We start from the raw sequence: 19,533 nt of genomic DNA, 5'->3' as shown, positions 1-19,533 counted from the left end.
GGGAAAACCATTGACAAATCCAGGTAGTGAACTGATTCATGACTGCTTGCTCCTGGACTGCATGGAGTTCTCTAGAGGAAAAATGCTGCCTTTTTTTTTTTTTGATTTTTCACTTTTTCCTTCATTTTAGCAAGTGTAAAATAGGATAAAATAAAATATTCCGGTGCAGAGCTGAAGCAGCTCTCCTGTGCAGATGGTGTCTGAGGCCTCTGCTGGTGTGAGATAGCCAGGAGATTTCTTACTGTGGGAGCTTTAGGATTTTCGGGATGAAATAAGAAAAATATAAGGTGTTTGCAAGTGGGAAGTTGTATCTAAAGTCTCAGCCTGTACCCATTAAGATCACAACTTCATTTAAACTAACTGGGATTATACTTAAGTGGTACATTTCTGGATTTTTAAAAATTAATTTCTTCCTTCCTTCCTGTTTTCTTTTTTTTAATTAAGATTTATTTTATTTTTTAAATTACAAAGTCAGATATATAGGGAGGAGGAAAGATAGGAAGATCTTCCATCTGATGATTTACTCCCCAAGTGAGTGCAATGGCTGGTGCTGTGCCAAACCGGAGCCAGGAGCCAGGAGCTTTCAGGTCTCCCACGCGGGTGCAGGATCCCAAAACCTTGGGCTGTCCTTAACTGCTTTCCCAGGCCACAAGCAGGGAGCTGGATGGGAAGTGGAGCTGCCGGGATTAGAACCGGCACCCATATGGGATTCCAGAGCGTTCAAGGCGAGGACTTTAGCCGCTAGGCCATGCTGCCAGGCCCTCTTTTCTTTCTTTCTTAAGAACATTACCTTTTTGTGTTTATAATTTGAAGTTGTTTTAAAGATGTGTTTATTTTTATTGGAAAGTCAGATTTACAGAGAGAAGGAGAGACAGACTGGTCTTCCAACCACTGGTTCACTCCCTAAGTAACTGCAACACCTGGAGCTGAGCTGATCTGGAGCCAGGAGCCAGGAGCTTCTTATGGGTCTCCCACGTGGGTCCCGGATCCCAAGGCTTTGGGCTGCTTTCCCAGGTCACAAGCCAGGGAGCTAGAAGGGACATGGAGCAGCCGAGACATGAACAAGCATCCATATGGGATGTAAGGCGGGACTTTAGCCAATAGACTACCGCACCATCCCCTGTAATTCTTAATTTAGGAAGAGTGTGTATAACACTTCGTGCAGCTTAAGACATCAGTGTTCTGTTATGCAAAGTAGAATTTTAAAATTGTTCCCTGCTGAAAATGTTCCCTAACTAGGTTAGATTATGCTTTGCTTTCTATCATGCTTATGCCAAAAAACATTAAGCAATCATGCCATGTGGATAGTATTGCTCAACACTCACGTAATTTATTTCCAAGTTGGTTGTTTTGATACGAGAACCATCTATTTCATTTACTTTATTTTGTTTGTTGATATTTTTATTAATATTTAAATGAGTTGTGGAGAAAATCTGTAGGTTCATCAGCGTGGTAATGCACTAGTCATCTGTCTACTTGACACAGTCAGGTGGGAAGGAGTGCTTGCATCACTGATTGGCTCCTCAAATGCCTGCCACAGCCAGTGCTGGGCCACGCTGAAACTAGGAGCCAGGAACTCCCATCTGTGGCTCCCGCATGGGTGGTGAGGACCCAGCTACTGAGTTATCTGCTGCTTTCCAGAGTGCACGTTAGCAGGGAGCTGGAGTCAGAAGCAGGTACAGGAGTGGAACCCAGGTACTCTGATAGGATGTGCATGGCCCAAGCAGTGGTTTCATGTCTATACCACATCACCCTTCTTTAAAAGGCTTTTAAACTTACCTTCTGGTTGGGTACCCTTTTCTCTTTGGTTTAACGGTCTTCCGTGTATGTATATAAGCTATTGAAAAGTAGAAAGCATGTGAAATGTTACCATTCTTTCTTAAGAAACCTTTGAAATTGGAAGTAAGCTTTATTCGAAAAAATTCAAGAGAAATAGAAGATTTCAAAAGAATCAGTAGCAGGGATTCTAACTTACAGTTGTGTATCCGTGTTTCTAACAGTACATCTCATCATAGCCAAAAGGCAGAACCTGACCAGGTGTCCTCTGATGGATGTTACACGAATAAAATGGGGCATGCCCGTGTCGTGGGATGTTATTCTGCCTTTAAAAGAACAGTTTTAATTCTTGCTGCACTGTGAGTGAACTTTGAGGACCTCATGAGAGGTGCATCAGCCAGTCATGAAAAGCCAAACAGCGTACGATTTCCTTTATAGGAGGCACCCACAGTAGTTAAATTTATAGATCTAGAAGCTAGTACAGGCAGGAGTTTCAGGGACAGTATTGGTGTGTGGGTGTGTGTGTAGGTGGGTTGGTGGTTGGTAGGGTGGAGGGTTTGCTGTTTTTTTTTTTTTTTTTTTTGCAAGATTAAGTTCTTGACATGGATGGTGGTAATCACAGTTGTGTTAATGTAAGTTCATGGCATTGAACTGCGCACTTGAAAGTAGTTAGAATAGCAAATTTTATGTATGTATTTTATGTGTTTTTTAAAAGAGAGTGAGAACACTTGGTGTCGGGATAAACTTTGCTTTGTGGAATTTGAAGATGAGCTGATCTATCAAAGAAGGGTTAGACTTGTGAGTTAGGTCTCTCCAAGCAGTCCTGTTCTACTCCAGCCATTTCACCCTGTCTTGTCCAGTAACAACTTGGAGAACTTCTCCTGAGAGCTACATCTTCATGTGGATTGATGTGAGGATTAATTCTAAACTCAGTGACTCTTTCTGGGTTAGAATGAAGTCAAACTCTACCTACCATTGAATAGGCCTTTCCTCCCCACTGCTCTGGATTTCCTAGGTAAACTTGAAGTTTGAGTATTGACCTTCATGACTCATAAGCATTCTGTTTCTGCTTAATTTAGCCATGGAACTTAGAAATATTATAGAATTGGCACATAGATTTTAAACTAAATGACCACTTTCCCACAGATTTTTTTTCTTTTTCATTTCATTTCAGAATTAATGGACTCCCTAAAGAATCAATTAGAAGGTACACATAAACAAACAAGCAAGCAGAAAAACTAGCAACAGGGTGGGTGTTTGACCCAGTCACAAAGATACTTACTGCTTGGGACATTTGCCTAGTAAATGGGAGTGCCTGGGTGTGAGTTGCAGCTCTCCCTCCAATTCCAGTTCCCTGCTAGTGTGCACCTTGGGCAGCAGCAAGCGAAGGCTTAAGCTTGGGTCTGTCACCCATGTGGGAGACCTGACTTGTCTTCTATGTGTCTCAACCCTTGCTGGTTGTGGGCATTTGGAGAGTAAACCACCAGTTAGGAGTGTACATTCTCTGTCTCTCTCCCTCCGACTTCAGTAATTCTGGGAGTTGTCATTTATCAATGCTTACATATGGATATTTGTTCTTTATCTTGCATATATGTATGTAATGTTTATGGATTTACATATTTCATGTTTGTAAACACGTATTCTGAATATATTTTTGTTTAAGGAATTCTGGGCTTGAATGTTTCTTGGTTTGGTGTCAGTTGGCCCTTAAAGTGATGGAAAAAAAAAAATCACTTGTTTTCTATTTTCTCTGTGGTAGGCATAAAGTTCTCAGGACAGTTTTAAGGAAGCAGTACCTTAAAACTCAAACTACATGCTTGGTTTGGAATTTATATAATGATAGATGGTCCAAGCAGCTGTGTGATTATGTCCTCATGAAAACCTGCTAATGAATCGGTCTGTGAGATATGTTACAGACCCCTTTATTTAGCTGTGTTCATTTCAGGTAATGACCTAGAAGTTCTTTCCTGCAGGTAGTGTTTCTCAAAAACAAAATTGTTTTTTTTTCAAGATCTTCTGGGAAAAAAATGCTTAGTTATGAAAAATTAGAGGATGATAGGCTGACCATTACCATAGACGAATTGGGAACGTACGGATTTTGATTTTGTTGTTATTGTTGTTGTTTTTCTTTTTTTTTTTCTGCCAGAAACCTTAGCTTAGACCTACTTCTGAAGCTACACTTGGGCTTGATATGCCTTCATCTCAACATACTTTTTTTTCCACTTGTAATTTTGGTATTGATTTTATAATCTTGAGAAATTGCAGTGGCAGAGTATTCTTTAGTAGTTTTGAGCTTGCTGACGTTGGAGTTATCATTGAGTCCCCAGGGAGGAGATTTGTGCCACTGAATGGCCATGCACTGGGTCGCTGGGCGTTGCTTCATCAGCATAACATAGCAGCTCAGTGTTGCTGTCTCAGCATAAAACCCATTGAAGGATTTTGTTTGCTTTGCTGACCAACCAACAAGGACACACATATTGTATCAAAAAATTTTTTTAAAATAAGGGTTTTTGCATGTGTGTTTTTAAAGATGTAAACATTTTATTTAAAAGGCAGAGTTACAAGAGATATTTTCCATCTGTGGTTCCCTCCCCAAATACCACCATGGCTAGAGCTTGGCTTAAAGCCAAGATCCAGGAACTTCTTCAAAATCTCCCACTTGGGTACAGGGGCCCAAGCACTTGGGCCCTCTGCTGCTTTGTCAGGCGCTTTAGCAGGGAGCTGGATCAGAACTGGAGGAGCTGGGACTCAAACCAGCACCTGTAGGGGATGGTGGCTTTACCCACGATGCCAAAGCACCAGCCCCGTAAATCCTAGTTTCTAACAGCTATGCCATTTACCCTTCTCTTTATTGAATGTTGTCTGGATTAGGAAGCAGTTACTGAGACACACAGATCTTTTAGAGCTCGGGCTTGAGAGATCTTCAGTCATTCTTTTCCAGACTTTGAGAATGCACACTGCTTAAGACCTGGTCTTGTTTTTAACACCGAGAGAACTTAGAGTGTGTGGGAGAAACCGAAGAGTGATTAAGTATGATGTAGTGGGACACTCATGCAGGTGCATGTACAAAATGCTGCAGCTTTGAAGATGTCTGTCCAGATGTCTACTGGCTGCCCATGTGTGGGTCTCCAGCCCGTGACCCTGGCCAATGGCATTAAAAAACTGAGTATTTAATTTCATTTAATCTGTTAATTCCATACTTGATTTTCTTACTGGGAAACTGAGACTGTTGAATAATTTGGACATGTAAATCTACTTTTTCAAGTTGGAAACCATTTATTTCACCGGGAAGAAAAAAAGTGATACCACTTATAGGTCTAGTCTTTAGTCCAAAAAGAGACCCCAGGAGCCGTAACACCCTCACAAGGTCATTCCCTAAATGCTTTGACAACTGTCAATTTTATGAAATTTCAATTAGAAATGTTCCCAGTGAAAATTTAGGATCTGAATAAATGACCTGTTAAGTAAAACACTGGAGTTTGAAGACTTGTTCCAGGAAGAAAAAATTGTTCTTGCATTGATTATGCAGTGAGGTAATAATATTTTAGATATTGATGGAATAAATATCATTGTATGCCTGTATTTGTATTAGTGCTGCTCTTGGTGCCAAGGGATCTTTTGAATCCTGCCTTGGGCAAACAGAGTATCTCAGGGATATTCTTTTATGGTTTTGTGTGTGAGTTGGTGGTTGGGGATAGGTTAATTCAGAGAGAGGAAGAAAATAAGATTTCAGGTTGTGATAAAAAAAAACCCAGCATGACATTAATAATAAAATTCTGAGTAATCCAGGATTTTGGAGCAAGGAGAATGGTAACCAGTAGTGCAGAAAATGTGGGTAGAATATATGTGTCAGAGCTTGTAGCTCTGTTGTGCCACGTGGACTTGCGCTGCAGTTGGCGGAATGTTGATTGCTGCCTTTGAACAGGTGGATGATAAGGTCAGACTTGTGATTTCATAGGGGTAATTACCGTTTGTATGGAGGGCAAGGCAAAGAGGTGGGGGCAGTAATCATCCTCAGCAAAGGAGAGGAAGAGGATGTAGACTAGGTAGTTATCTTGAAAGGTGAGGAAGGACTTGAGGATTTATTGGGACAAGAATTAGTAAAACTTCCATTGGGATAAAGCGACCAAGTGAGTTTGCAGTTTCCGATTGAGTACTTGATGCTACTTACTGTTCCATGGCCTGTGGGAGAGATGTGATGAGTGCAAGTTCTATGTGAAATGTCCGTGCCGCTGCTAGTGTATGTCTGTTGTTTGAGGGGAGAGGGAGGTGTTTGGCCGAGAGATTCTGCGTTTAGGAAACCAATGGACTTAAGACTGAAAACAGGAGTAGAATTAACGCTGTTAATTCTATATTACTCCTATGTTAGCGTTATGGATTTCATGATAGCTCTTTTAACTATATAAAGGTAGTCGTAATGAATGCTTTTTGTGCAGTTGGTAGACCAGGCTCTGAAGATGAATGGATACAGAAGACAACTGTTTCTGCCTTAAAGACTTGCAGGTTCTAAGAGGAAGGACAGCCTTCCTGGAATTATGGTCGTGTCGAAAGCGCTGGGGTGCAGAGCTGCAGGGTGTCCAAGCAGCAGTGGAGGCTCCATCTGAGGGCTTTTCAGGAAGGGGAGTTTGGAAGAGCAAAGTTCTCTTCAGTTCCTTGTTGGCAAACTCTCTGCCCTGATGAACTTCCTCACTGTAAACTCTGTGATGCTCTATGGTGACTGTGACTTGGTCCCGGTTACCCTTGGCTATCAACTCATTCTGTCTGTCTGTCTGTCTGTCTCTCTCTCTCTCTCTCTCTCTCTCTCTCTCTCTCTCTCTCTCACACACACACACACACACACACACACACACGTGTCTTGGCAGTGTGACTCTTGCACTAGTGGTCTGTAGCCTGATGGGGTTGCTGCAGATAATGAGGGGTGGTAGGTTGGGTTGTGGTTTTCCAGATTTGTGGGCCTCACAAGGCATTTCTGTTTGGGACTTGCTGTATTATATCACCTGTGTCAGGAAGCTAGCAAGAAAGGAAGACTTGGCCATGATGCTGCAATGGGCTTTTCTTGATGTTGGCTAAGCTGATTAAAGGCATAAGAGGAACTGAGAGGCAAGGGCTCTGTTCGTTGTTAAACCCTAGAGTAATGGAGCAGCCTTGGGCTGCAGAAAGCAGAAAACTGCCTGAGTAAAGAAACCCCTGAGGAAGATCGAGAGTTTACATGAAAGCTGGGAGTTAGGAAAGACCACAGTTCTGAGTTGTTGCAGTTTGCTCCTGAAGTCTGTTATTCATTGCTTTGTGGTAGCCAAGAGCAGCAAGACGCTGCAAGTGCTGGAGTGTTCCTGTCCCTTCTGCGTCCATTCCTGCTGCCCTTGGGTTTCAGTTAAGGCCATTCCCAAATGTCACACTACGCCCGTTCTGCCTGTTGAACGCACACTTCTCCCTTTAGCTTTTAGCTATGCCTTGCTTGTTTGTTTTTAGCCTCTCTTCCTGTTAAGCTGCTGCCTCTCCTGCCTAGCTTGTAATTACTACTTAAAGGTCAGTTTAAATAAGTGAGCCTTTAGACAGTATCAGCATTGGCTGTAGTGCTGAAACTCTCAGCATGGTCATTCTGTAAGCAGAGGTGGGGAAGCTTTTTATTGCCAACGCCTATTTGGGTGTTTATAGTCTCATCTGTGGGCCATCCACAGCTATCAGCTTAGGAATTAGCCTGCTGGAGGTACATTGGTTTGCAGTTCTCGCCTGTGGTTGCCTTGCTGGGTCAGGCCAAATGATTTCATGGGCTGGTACAGTCCATGGGTCCAGACGCTCCCTACCCCTGATTGTATGAATTCTTGAATTTCAAGGTTTTTACCTTTCCAAATGACAAAAAACAGTATGTATTTTTTTCCCCTAAATATTGTCTTAGAGTATCTTTTTGAAAAGTTGCCATTTTCAATTAAAATTGACTCACAGTTTTTAGTTTTGAAACTAAAATATTGGTCTTTATTTGAATATTGGCCTCTTGGTGATTTTTTTGTTTCTTTATTCTTTATTATGCCGTTAAATGGCCCGGAGCTTTAAAATAAATAGTAATGATAAAAACAGCTTGTATAGCTAAATTTCAAGGTCACAAATGTCTTGTTTCTGCATAAATTAAGATAGAACTTAAAACAGAATTTTATATTGTTTTAGAGACTGATATTTCAGGAAATTTCCATATTAAATCAGATGTTTGATTTGTGGTTGTAGACATTTAAACTATTGAAGGATTTCAATAAAGTTCTGCCATTCATAGTGAGATGGATATTTAAGCATTGATGCTGAGTAGCATGTGGTGTCCATAAACAAGAGGAGCAGTTCTGAATTTATATGGATTTTGGGAGGGGCGGGGTTGGTACAGAAGTTAAGCCTGAGGTTAGGACACTACATCCCATGCGGGAGTTTGGAAGTTTGAGTCCTGGTCCTGCCTCTGACTCCAGCTTCCTGCTGGTAGGTAGCAGCCCTGTGGGAGATCTAGGTTGAGTTCTGGTGCTGGCTCTTCATGGGGAGTCTTCCTGAGGACCAGTGCTTTCTGTGCCTCTCAGTGGGAGGATAGGAGGCGTGAGGGGGAAAGGTTGTACTGTTTTCTCAAGTTTATTATAGAAACAATTCTTACATAAATATGAAGGGTAAAATGGCAGATTTCAGTATTTTTGGTATTAAAAAGATTCAGGTACAGTTTAATGTTACCTTCTTCTGTGGGTCCTCAGTTTTTCCTTCCTGTGGATAGTGGGAGGATTATTTTAGTCTGCTTCTAGATAAAAGTGGAACAGGCCAAGTCTTTTTTTAAATATAAAATTGGGTCATGTACAGAGGTACTGGCCCTAATTCGGGTGTTAATTAATGACAGTTATGGCCCATAAAATAACTTTCTCTGTTGTTCTTTTAAAGAGCCTCTTTCCCCATGAAAAATTAGTGTTTTTGTTGGTGACACATGAAGAAGGTTGTTCTTAGAAACATTGGTGCACTTTTTTTTTGCATGTTGAAAGTATACCTTGTCACTTACGCTTTTAACTCTTCCTCCCTTGATTTATCTCTGGAGCAAAAGGTAGCTAATACTGTGGACTTAAAAATTGTCTTAAGCATTTAGGGTTTTTTTTTTGAAGCTTGCTTTATTTTTGTTGGAAAGTCAGATATACAGAGAGGAGGGGAGACCGAGAGGACGATCTTCCGTCCGATGATTTATTCCCCAAGTGACTGCAACAGCCAGTGCTGTGCCAATCTGAAGCCAGGAGCCAGGTCTCCTCCTGGTCTCCTACACGAGTGCAGGGTCCCAAGGCCTTGGGCCGTCCTCGACTGCTTTCCCAGGCCACAAGCAGGGAGCTGGATGGGAAGTGGAGCTGCTGGGATTAGAGCCAGCGCCCATATGGGATCCAGGTGCGTTCAAGGTGAGGACTTTAGCTGCTAGGCCACCGTGCCGGGCCCAAGCATTTAGGTTTTTGACAACCCAAATTTGTTGGTTGGGGATCATGTTCTAGCAGGTAGAGGACTTATTGCAGATTACTAACTAGTGGCCCCTAGAACCCTGCACATTCAAGATCGATCTGGTTCACTCCCCAAATCTAGGGCTAGGCCAGGCTGAAGCCAGAAGCCTGGAGCTTCTTCCGGGTCCCCCATGTGGGTGTAGGGGCCCCTGGACTTGGAACCATCATCTGCTGCCTCCCAGACTGGATTATCAAGTTGTTTTGGAATCAGAGTCTGTCCGATAGAGAACGTGGGAGTCCCAGGCCATTGTGTCACGGTGCCTGTCTCACAAACACCAGCTCATGGAGTGTTAATGCTGTTTGTGCTTTTGAGTCCAGTGGACTGAAACTGTCTGAACTGGTCCAGATTCTCATCCCTAATCAGACTCTATCATTGTCATTATTTATAAATCTGGGAAAGAAAAAAAAAATCATCCTATTATTCACGGAAAATTGATAATGTGGATTTTCTTCATGTTTTAAACTTTTTAGTTGGGATTTTACTGTGCAGTTTTGTATCTTTTTTTGGATAGCCTTGTAGAGTTGTTTTTTTTTTTTCCCCTTGTCAGTCATGTTATTGAGAATTCATGGGATCTGAATTACAGCACAGTCATCACTGACCTGTTGCCTGCAACACTGGCATATCATATCGGAGTACTGATTGAGTCCTTGCTGCTCTGCTTCTGATCTGGCTCGCTGCTAATGGCCCTGAGAAAGCCGCAGGAAATGAACCAAGTACTTGGACACCTGCACCCACATGGGAGACCCAGACGGAATTCCAGGCTCCTTGCTTCTACCTGGCTCAGCCCTGGCTGTCAGAGCACTTTTGGGGGTGAACCAGAGAATGGAAAACCCCTGTTTGTCTCTCTGCCTTTCAAATAAAATGAAAAATTAAAAATCTTTAAAAAGGAGAATTCAAGGGAATTTATTTACCATCAGCAACGTTTTGACCTTTTTGAAAATAAATATTTATGTAGATGATATTTAGCATAAACTATGCTGAGGTTTTACATACACATAAACAAATATTAACAACATGGATAGTTAAGAAATGCCTGCTCCACTTCCCTGTTTTAAAATATGAGCTCTTGAATTTTAAAGTTTCTACACTTAAAAACTGTTGACAAAATTATTATAATCATTGTACTTCAAAATTGTTTGTTTGCAAATGGAGAATGCTTTTTCCCCCTCTTTAATGAGCACACTCAGTGCCGGTGAGAGTGAAGTTTAACAAATCTGGTTACTGCTGGCTTCTTTCATCAGTGGAACCGCTTTGAACAACAGCTTGGCAGTGTGCTTCAAGAGCTCTTACAAATATTTTTAGCGCCCTTAGTAGAGGAGAAGAAATCCTAGATTCAGTAAAATGCTTTGCCAACAGCGAGGCTCATGCCAGTGTTATTCATGAGAAGCAGAAAAACAAACAAAAAAAACCCCCTATGTAAATAGGCAACAAACAGGATTAACTAAATAGTAGTTTATGGTCAGTGAGGCCATACTACATATTACAGTGAATGATTAATTTTTAGGTTTTTTAATAGTTAATTTTATTTATTTGAAAGGCAGGGAGTGGGGGAGAAAATGGATGTGTTACATCCACTGGTTCCCTCTGCAGATGGCTGGCAACAGGCCAGGAACTCTATCCCTCTGCCCACATGGGTGGCAAGGATCCGAGTATATGAACCATGGCCTGCTGCCTCTGCCTCCTGAGACTTGCAGAGGCCTGAACCAGTCACCCCGATGTGGGGTGCGGGCCTCTGAAGCTGTGATTTGGGCTGCTGTATCAGACACCCACCCCAATCTGGCAGTTCCCTTGAGCTTTCCCTGTAGTTTGGTCACTTGACAATAAACATGTTACAGTTTCTTTTGGTCAAAGATCAAAGTTCAGTTTTATCTGAATATTGAGTCAACTTCTGTTCCTTCTGCACACTTTGAAAATGAAAGATTGAATCCCACTTTCAGCGTGAAATTATTAAAAAAAAAAAGATCCCCTTTTCTGCTAGACAATACTGACAGTCGGCTAACACCTTCTCAAGTGAGCATGTGTCAAGAAAAAATAATAGCAGTAATTTAGAGTGAGAAGTAGTAACGCTTTTATCTTTGCTTGTCAATAAGCCTTAGTGCTTGGGGTTTCTGTTAGTCCCCACACTGTAGCCCCACGCTTGCCTCTGCTACTGTTATCGGACCTCAAGAGCACCATGTCACCTTGAAGATTTCTTGATCGAAAGTTAAGTCAGACAGCCTACTCTTTCCCCCTTGGCATTTGATAACTCATTATTTTCAGTCCCTGCATTATTCCCAGAATCTCTTTGTCTCTGTGCAGTGCACCCACTGAGATTGCTGGGCTCCAGGTGACCGACCTCACTGGAATCAGAGTGGCAGAGTTCACCTGCTTGCCTGCTTGCCTGGGTCACAGTGCTGTGTGATGCTGTGTGCTTGTACAATGGCCCCTCAGTACTGCCTCTCTGGTTGCCTTTGCCTTTGGCAGGAAGGTAAGGTCTGATTCTTGGGGCTGCAGTCTTCACTGTGAATCAGCTACTCGTCCCAGAGCCCCTAGAATGCCATTATTATTTGATCCTGTTTCACCCTCTTTGTGAACTTCCTTGTTCTCAACTTTGACATGCTAACATGTCCTGGAAGACATGTGTGTATGCAGATTTCTTTCTGCTTCCTTTCTTGGACCCTGTTTTTTGGAAAGGTGGGGATGGCCCCTCGAGGGAACTCATTACAGTAATAGTAATTTTAATGACAGCAAAAGTCATGTTGCTAGACAATGTGCCAACTTTTTTATATCCTATTTAATTCATGCAGCCAACTGTTAAGTGTTTTCCTGGGCACTTGTTTCTTCCTCTTCTCATTCTGTATGTTCTCTCAAGCTGGTGGCCCCCTCAATATTCAGATGACTTCTGCATTTATAGTTTTAAGCCTTGCTGTCTGTACTGAGTTCCCAGTCCATGTATCCCACACACTCAGCACCGAAGGCTCTGATTCAGTTTAACTGAGTCAACACATACCACAGAAACCAGTCGTTGTTCACAGAAACACACATAAATCTGCATGCTAATTTCACCTTCTCATCACTTCTCAATCTGATCCTGCTCATCACTCTACCCCTACTATCTTGTTCTGAGATAACTTCATCCTTTGTGTGTCCAGGGGTGCCAGCTCCCTCACTGACTTCTGCCTCTGTGGCCTTCTGAAATCTAGAATGTTTCTCACATTGAAGTTACATGGCACCTCCGGACTAAGAGTCTTGTATTAACCAGTTGCTTCCGGATGACATCAGTGCTTTATACTGTGGCTTGAGGACTCTTTGTTTTGCAGCTGGCCTCTCCTTAGCTCTCTCTCCATAGTCCCTTTTGCAGGCAGCATTGGTCCCTGACCTTACCCTAGCTCTTGTTTCGTGCTATCTCTTGTCTTTCCTGCCTCTGCCTGACTAGCCTTGATTTAATCAAGATGGCTTAGTCATTTTGTTCCCCTAGTATCCCCTTTGTAGCATTGTGTCTGTTAGGCATTTCTTTCATTTTTCTTCACTGTTTTGTAAGGTCCTGGAAATCAAATTTGAAACTTTGTGTTTGTACCTGTACAGCCAACCACAGTCTTCAGTTCGCCTGTGGATTGTTTCTATCTTAGAAAGACATCTAGTTGTTCGTCCTTTTCCCCCCACTACCAAGTAGATATTTCCCAGGTGTCTCCATTCTTTAGCACATCTACCCAGTTCTAGGTCCTTAATTTTTCTTGTATGTGGGCATACTTTTGCTCATATTTGTTTGTTCAGCAAGTTCACTAACTGCTACTGTGTGGTAGAAAGTGCCCTAACTAGATTGTATGCTTAATATCGCATTGAATTTGTAGATAAAGTTGCAGAGAATTAACATGTAGGTAAAATCTAATGTTAGATACTTGGAAGCTTTTAGGTATTTTCATTTGATTTTCTTACATTTCTTTGAAGGGTTAAATTTAAGTGAATAAGATTTTTTTATTTCCCATTACCCTTTGTTTTGATTTGTAACTGCTCATGTGTGGGAAACTGGTTATATGATTCCAGGCAGACCAATTTATTAGACTCTTAGTAGTGTTTTCAAACTTGGGTTTTAGAAATTTTTAAAATTATATTCAACAGGTAGAGAAAGAGGTAGACAGAGATGAGGAGGACAAAGAGAGCTCTCATGTGCTAGTTCATTGCTTAGATGTCCAGAACAGCCAGGGCTGGGGATAGGAGCCAGGTCTCCCATGTAGGTGACCCACATCACAGCATCCTGGGCTGAACATTAGCAGGAAGCTGGGATCAGAAGGGGAGTAAGAAACTCAAACTGGGACTGAAAATGGGGTGTGACTTCCCAGTCAGCATCTTAACTGCTAGGCCGAACAACCACAGGCAGTTGGGCTTTTATGCATTGCTTAACTCAGTGACAAATCACAGGATTTTTTTTTCCTTCTGGATAGGTATAAATTTAATTTTTCATGTTTTACTACGTCAGGATCTCAAGTTTAATGTTGAAGAGATACTTGACATCCTGCTATTAGCCTTGACTTAACCATGAAGTTTAAGTACTTATAAAACTAAAAAGTCACAGAAGCATCACCTGTTCTTGATTTGTGAAGTTTATTGTAAAATCTGTGTTGAATTTTATAAATACTTTCTTGGAGTCTGTAGAGGTGATCATATTCATTTGTTTAAAAAATAACTGGATGAGATTTCCTCAGACTGTGTAACATCTCTGCTTTATTTAATGTTGTACTGGATTAGATTGCTGGTATTTTATTTGGGATATTTTCAGCATTGTTTTAGTAAATGAGATGTAATGTTCTTTAATTCTTATTTGTTCTTGTGTCAGAATTCTACTAGTCTTATAGCATATCCTGACATATTTCTGTTTTTTCCCCCAGTTGGAAAAGCTGTTTAAATTTGAGCTGTTTAAACAATAGGGAATTAGTCATTTCTTAAGGATGTAGTGGAGCTTTCCCATAAACATTTTACAGAGTGGCTATTCCCTGGCATCTTGGATTCCCTGAGTTCTAGTCAAGTGTCAGGGACGAATTTAGAACTTGGTTCATGCTTGTTGAATCAGTACTCTCTAGATAAAGTTCTGGAAAATGGCTCACTGGGAGGAGTTGTTTGTCCTAACAGATTTTCCATTTGGCAGAGGCGTTGTTGTGGCTGATTCACCAGGACATGGGATTTGTCTGTATGAGAAAAAAAGGGACTGTTTTATCTCTGTGGGTTCAGTCTTCGTAGGAAGATGCTGTGAGGTGATGGTCTAAAGTGGCAGCTCCCCTCAAGGAAAGCAGTCAAGTTTGCATCATTGAATGTGCACCTCTGTGGGTGAAAAGATCATAGTAGTCTTTAACACCATGCATTTGTGTGTGTGTGTGTGTGTTTGTATTTTAAAGCTTATTCTGTGATTTAGATGTGTGAAAATCATATAGGCAAATAGTAGCTTTTAGAAGAATTAGGAGTAAGCTTTTTTTTTGATGATTTTTATTGGAAAGGCAGATTTACACAGAGGAAGAGAGACAGAAAGATCTTCCATCTATTGAATCACTGTCCAAGTGGCCACAACGGCTAGAGCTGAGCCAATCCGAAGCCAGGAGCCTGGAGCTGCTTCTTGATCCGGTCTCCCACACGGGTGCAGGGTCCCAAGGCTTTCAGCCGTCCTCAACTGCTTTCCCAGGCCACAAGCAGGGAGCTGGAGGGGAAGTGGGACATGCTTCCACATGGGATTCTGGTGCATACAAGGGGAGGATTTAGCTACTAGGCCACCATACCAGGCTCCAAATACTACTTTCTGAAAGCTGAAGTTCTTTAATTTCAGTATAGCTGGTTTAGTGTTTCTATTCATATATCCCGTTTTTGGTCAACATTTTAACCATTTATAAAACCCAGGAATTGTTGCAACAGTAGCTGACTATCAGGTGCAACTTTGAGTTTAGTATGCTCCACTGGGAGTAGTTCTGTCCCTAGGGCACATTTGCCAGTGTCTGGAGGATTTTTGGTTGTCACAGCAACAGCACATGTTTGCATACTTGTGTGTACCCCTGTCACTTAGCAGGTGGGGGTGAGGCATGCTAGTGTACATTCCACAGGACTCATCATTTCCTGTACCACCAAGACTTTCAGGTCGGAAAGGGTGAGTGGTGTCGAGCCGGTGATCTCTGTTGTCAGAGGAAGACGTGCGTGTGTGTTACAGATACATATATGGATGAATGCATGATATGACCGGGAGTTCTCAGCTATGCTTTTCCCCTCAACAGAAGTCCCATGGAATCCTGTGATCAGCAGCAGTGTCCCTAGACAATTATGTGAAGTCTCTTCTGCTCTCTACTGACACCTAGTGAGACATACAGGAATAAAAACGAAGACGCTGCTGAAGATGAACTATGTAAACGAAATAGTTACTGCCGATTCTTATTTTTTCACTGGTAGAAAATTTACAAATAGGAAATGTAGGATTAAATGATTACTTTTATGGCTGAGGAATTATCACTCAGAAGGAATAGAACATATGAGTTCTCAGTTCCTGTGTCATTCTTCTGTTTTGTTTATATTCCTGACTTAATATTTAAAATATATTTCTTGCTAAAAGCTGAGCCCTCCATGTGTTAGACTTTTTGTATATTTTAGTGTCTTTAAAGATTATGTATTTGAAAGACACAGTGGCAAGGGAGAGAGAGGGGAGGAGAGTCTGCTGATTCGTTCCCCAAATGGCTCAGTACAACAGCCAGGGCCAGGCCAGGCCAAAGCTAGGAGCCAGGAGCTTCAGCCCGGCCTCTCCTGTGGGTGCAGGGCCGCAAGTACTTGGCCATCATCTGCTTCCTGTCAGGATGCATGTTAGTAGGAAGTAGGATTGGAAACTGAGGCAGAGCACAAGCCCATGCTCTCTGATATGGGATGTAGGTGTCACCAAGAGGCGAGTTAAACAATTGCACAATGTCTACTCCAGACTTGTGGTGCTTTAAAAGATTGCCCAAAATCCTAGAATTTTAATGCTGTAGAAGATACTGTTGGTTTAGATCACCTCCTACATTTGTGGAGCTTAAAAATCACAGAAATGTGTCACACAGCTTGTCAGAGGCAGATCCTGAATGAGGACCATCAGTTCCTGACATTGGAGTGTTTTCTCAAGGTGAAGGAAAGTTTTAAAGTATGCTGTGAATTTTGTGTGAAACTTTTGTTTGCTTTTCAAACTGTAAATTTTAAAACTTACATTGATTATTTTGTTCAAATATATGCCCCTGTGCATGTGTTTTTAAGTGAATTAATGTGTGTGTTCCTAAAGCTGTTTTGATTTGTAACTGTTAATTTGTAGAGTCTCTGATTTGCTAAAGGGACCTTTATAAACCAGCCTTTTCAAAATTTCTGTCTTGTAGGCCACTACACCTCCCAGTCAAGGAAGACCTGATTCTCCTGTCTACGCCAATCTCCAGGAGCTGAAAATATCCCAGTCGTCTCTGCCTCCTCTTCCTGGGAGCCCTGCCATTCAGATCAATGGGGAATGGGAGACGCACAAGGATGGCTCTGGGCGTTGCTACTACTACAACCGGGGAACTCAGGAAAGAACCTGGAAGCCGCCCCGCTCGACTCGGGATGCCAGCCGAGGAGACTTCCACAGCCCCGGAGAGCAAGAGGTAGGAGGGAGCCGGCAGTTTTAGACTCAGAAGCTTGGAGTAGCGGAGTGTCTTGGTAGAACACTTGCAACTCTGAGATGCAGCAAGTGGTCTCCAAGTGTGTCCTATTGATGCTGATTGTTTCCTAATCTCTGACTAGTATCTGTCCACTAACCTGTATGCCCACTGGTTCCAGAAGTGGAGGAAGGCTGTTCACTGCTGCTCACTGATAGTGCTCTCAACGCCTGTGCTGGAAGGCACTAACTCAGTCGCTTGGTCTGTGGAGCCAGGGACCATTTTTAGACAAGGAAGATGCAATGCGACCCAGCTCGATAGAAACAAAACAGATGCCTTCCTCTGGTTTCATATTCCTGTCAAGCTGCTTCACAGTTTGTCTGTGGGAGGTACAAGATCCCTCTGTTTACATGCCAGAAAAGTCATTACATACAGTTCTTCTCTTATGGTGGGATCCCGCTGTCATTCTGACAAGTCATGCACAGCAGTCGCTCTGCTGTCACGTGTGTTTGCAGTTTCATTCCCCCGGCTCCCCCTCCCCCTGACTTCTTGTGAGGTGGTGTGGAGAGGTGGGCAGCTGTGTTTTGAGTTTGTGGTGTGAGGAGATGCTAATGGACTGTGTTGATGTGTGGCTGACACGTGGGTAGGATTGAGGGGATGGAGATACATCCTCTGATTCCAGGTAGAGTGGGGCACCTGCACAGGACACCTGCTTGTGTGAGGGGCAGGTAGCTCGCACAGCTCAGAGCAGGGTTGCAGATAGGTGGCAACCGGCAGGATCAAGTGACAGGTCATGTGGTTAGCAGAATGTAGAAAAGCTTGTTGTTGTTAATAAACCCCCATGTTCCATTTTTCAGTTGGTTATGTTTAGCTTTGGTTTGGTGGTGACTTACACTGGTAGTGTTCACAAACGAAAAAAGAACTAGAGAAGAAATCGGTCATACTTAGCTGTATAAGAATGTGAGGAAAATTAGATTTGTGTTGTAAGTCAGTCATAAAGTGATAATTGATGATTTGGAGGAAAGAGAGAAATGACCAAAGTACAGATGTAAACGTAAAGTGTAGGCAGGAACCTTTGCCATGTTTTTTAGCTCTCTGTGTTAGCATATAGATGAGAATGATTTGTCTGCCAGGGGCTCGGGTCGCACAACCTGTCTGGGCACTATTGGTGTAGAAATGCCTGTTCCCAGAGCTGTCCTGAGGCTGACCACCTAGGGCAAGTGCAGCCAAGTGTGTCTGTCTGCTGCTCCCAGTATGGAAGTGACATTGTGCCTGGGCAAGGGGCTGCTAGTGGGAAATTATTTTTCTGCCATAGTTGCAAGGCATCCTGAACTTCATGTGAGAGAATTCCGTTCAGTTGGTGGTGGTCTCCAGTATGAGAACCTTCAGGACTGGTCAGTCTCCACAGGAGTCTTACTTGGTCCTTCTGCCTGAAAAGTAAGGGCTGCCTGCCTGTTGTGCTGTCTCCCGCTCTGTTGGTATCCTGTCCTAATTATATATGTTGTCTTCTAACCTAGAATCTTACAATCTGTCTTTGCTCAGAGGGAATCGATTTCCAAGGGCCTTCTGGGGTAGGGGAGGGTACATGCATAGTGACAGGCACAATGAGATCCATCCCTGGGACCAGTGCTTTAGGGTAATGGATTAAGCACCCATCTGTGGTGCTGGCATCCCTCCTGGGCACTGATTCAGGACCTGGCTTCACCACCACGGATCCAGCTCTCTGCTGATGCACCTGGAAAAGCAGCAGAGGAGGACCGAAATGCTTGGAATCCCCTGCACTCAGATGGGAGACCCAGAAAAAGCTCTTGGCTCCTGGCTTTGGCTTTCCCCAGCTCCAGCCATTACAGCCATTTGGGGAGCGAGCCAGCAAATGAAAGATCACCTCTCTTTGCTTTCACTCTGTAACTGTGCCTAATAAATAAATCTTAAAAAAAAAAAAAAGCAATTCTTGAGGATTTTCCTCCACCTTGTTTTGCACCAGTACCTTCTCTCCCTCGTTCCAGAGGTGCCTCATCTGTTCCTGAGCTGTGTGCAGGTTTGCTCTGCAAGCTTGGTGCGGTCCTCTGCCCCTCACACCCCGTGTCCTGTCTGGTTGGATCCTTCTGTCTTGTGTCTGGATCATTAAGTCTTTTGTTTGTTTGCTTGACTGTTGTCTCATTTTATGCTTCCCCTATTCCTTTGGATTTCTGTCTTTGTAAGCAGCATTTCACTGCTGCTGTTTTTGTGGAGCTTGAGAGGGAGTAAACGTTCACTCTTTGATCTTAGCACAGAATCTTAATGTTGTAGTGGTTATCCTACAACCATGGTGCTTTGCTGGGATTGGTATGTACCTTCCGGGGACATATGATAATGTATGCAGATTCTGTTTGTCACAGCAAGAGGTGTGCTGATGGCACAAAGCAGGTACAAGCTAGAGATATTGCTGAGCCCACAGCAACATGGAGAACAGCCCTCACAGGAAGGGTCCACTGGTATGGACCTGGCGTGATGTCTAATCCTCCCCCTTAAAATGCTGGAATCCCATATGGGCTGCTCCACTTCCCATCCAGCTCCCTGCTTATGACCTGGGAAAGCAGTAGAGGATGGCCCAAAGCCTTGGGACCCTGTACCCATGTGGGAGACCTGGAGGAAGCTCCTGGTTCCTGGCTTTGGATTGGCTCAG

The 19,533-nt window shown here is 42.9% G+C and overlaps 1 protein-coding gene across 4 annotated transcripts in view; it reads left to right on the top strand.

The window, feature by feature from the left end:
• ARHGAP12 (Rho GTPase activating protein 12) overlaps positions 1-19,533 on the top strand; it is a 112,023-nt gene that overhangs the window by 52,534 nt on the left and 39,956 nt on the right. For all 4 annotated transcript variants that reach the window (XM_058669573.1, XM_058669572.1, XM_058669571.1 and 1 more), the window contains exon 3: positions 16,617-16,874. In XM_058669573.1, the coding sequence (XP_058525556.1) occupies positions 16,617-16,874 (258 nt within the window). The remainder of the gene's footprint in view (positions 1-16,616; positions 16,875-19,533) is intronic.

This window comes from Ochotona princeps, chromosome 10 (assembly GCF_030435755.1).
Source record: "Ochotona princeps isolate mOchPri1 chromosome 10, mOchPri1.hap1, whole genome shotgun sequence".
Taxonomy (NCBI): domain Eukaryota; kingdom Metazoa; phylum Chordata; class Mammalia; order Lagomorpha; family Ochotonidae; genus Ochotona; species Ochotona princeps.
Note: the sequence above shows the minus strand (reverse complement) of the source record. Positions and strands in the feature narration are given on the sequence as shown.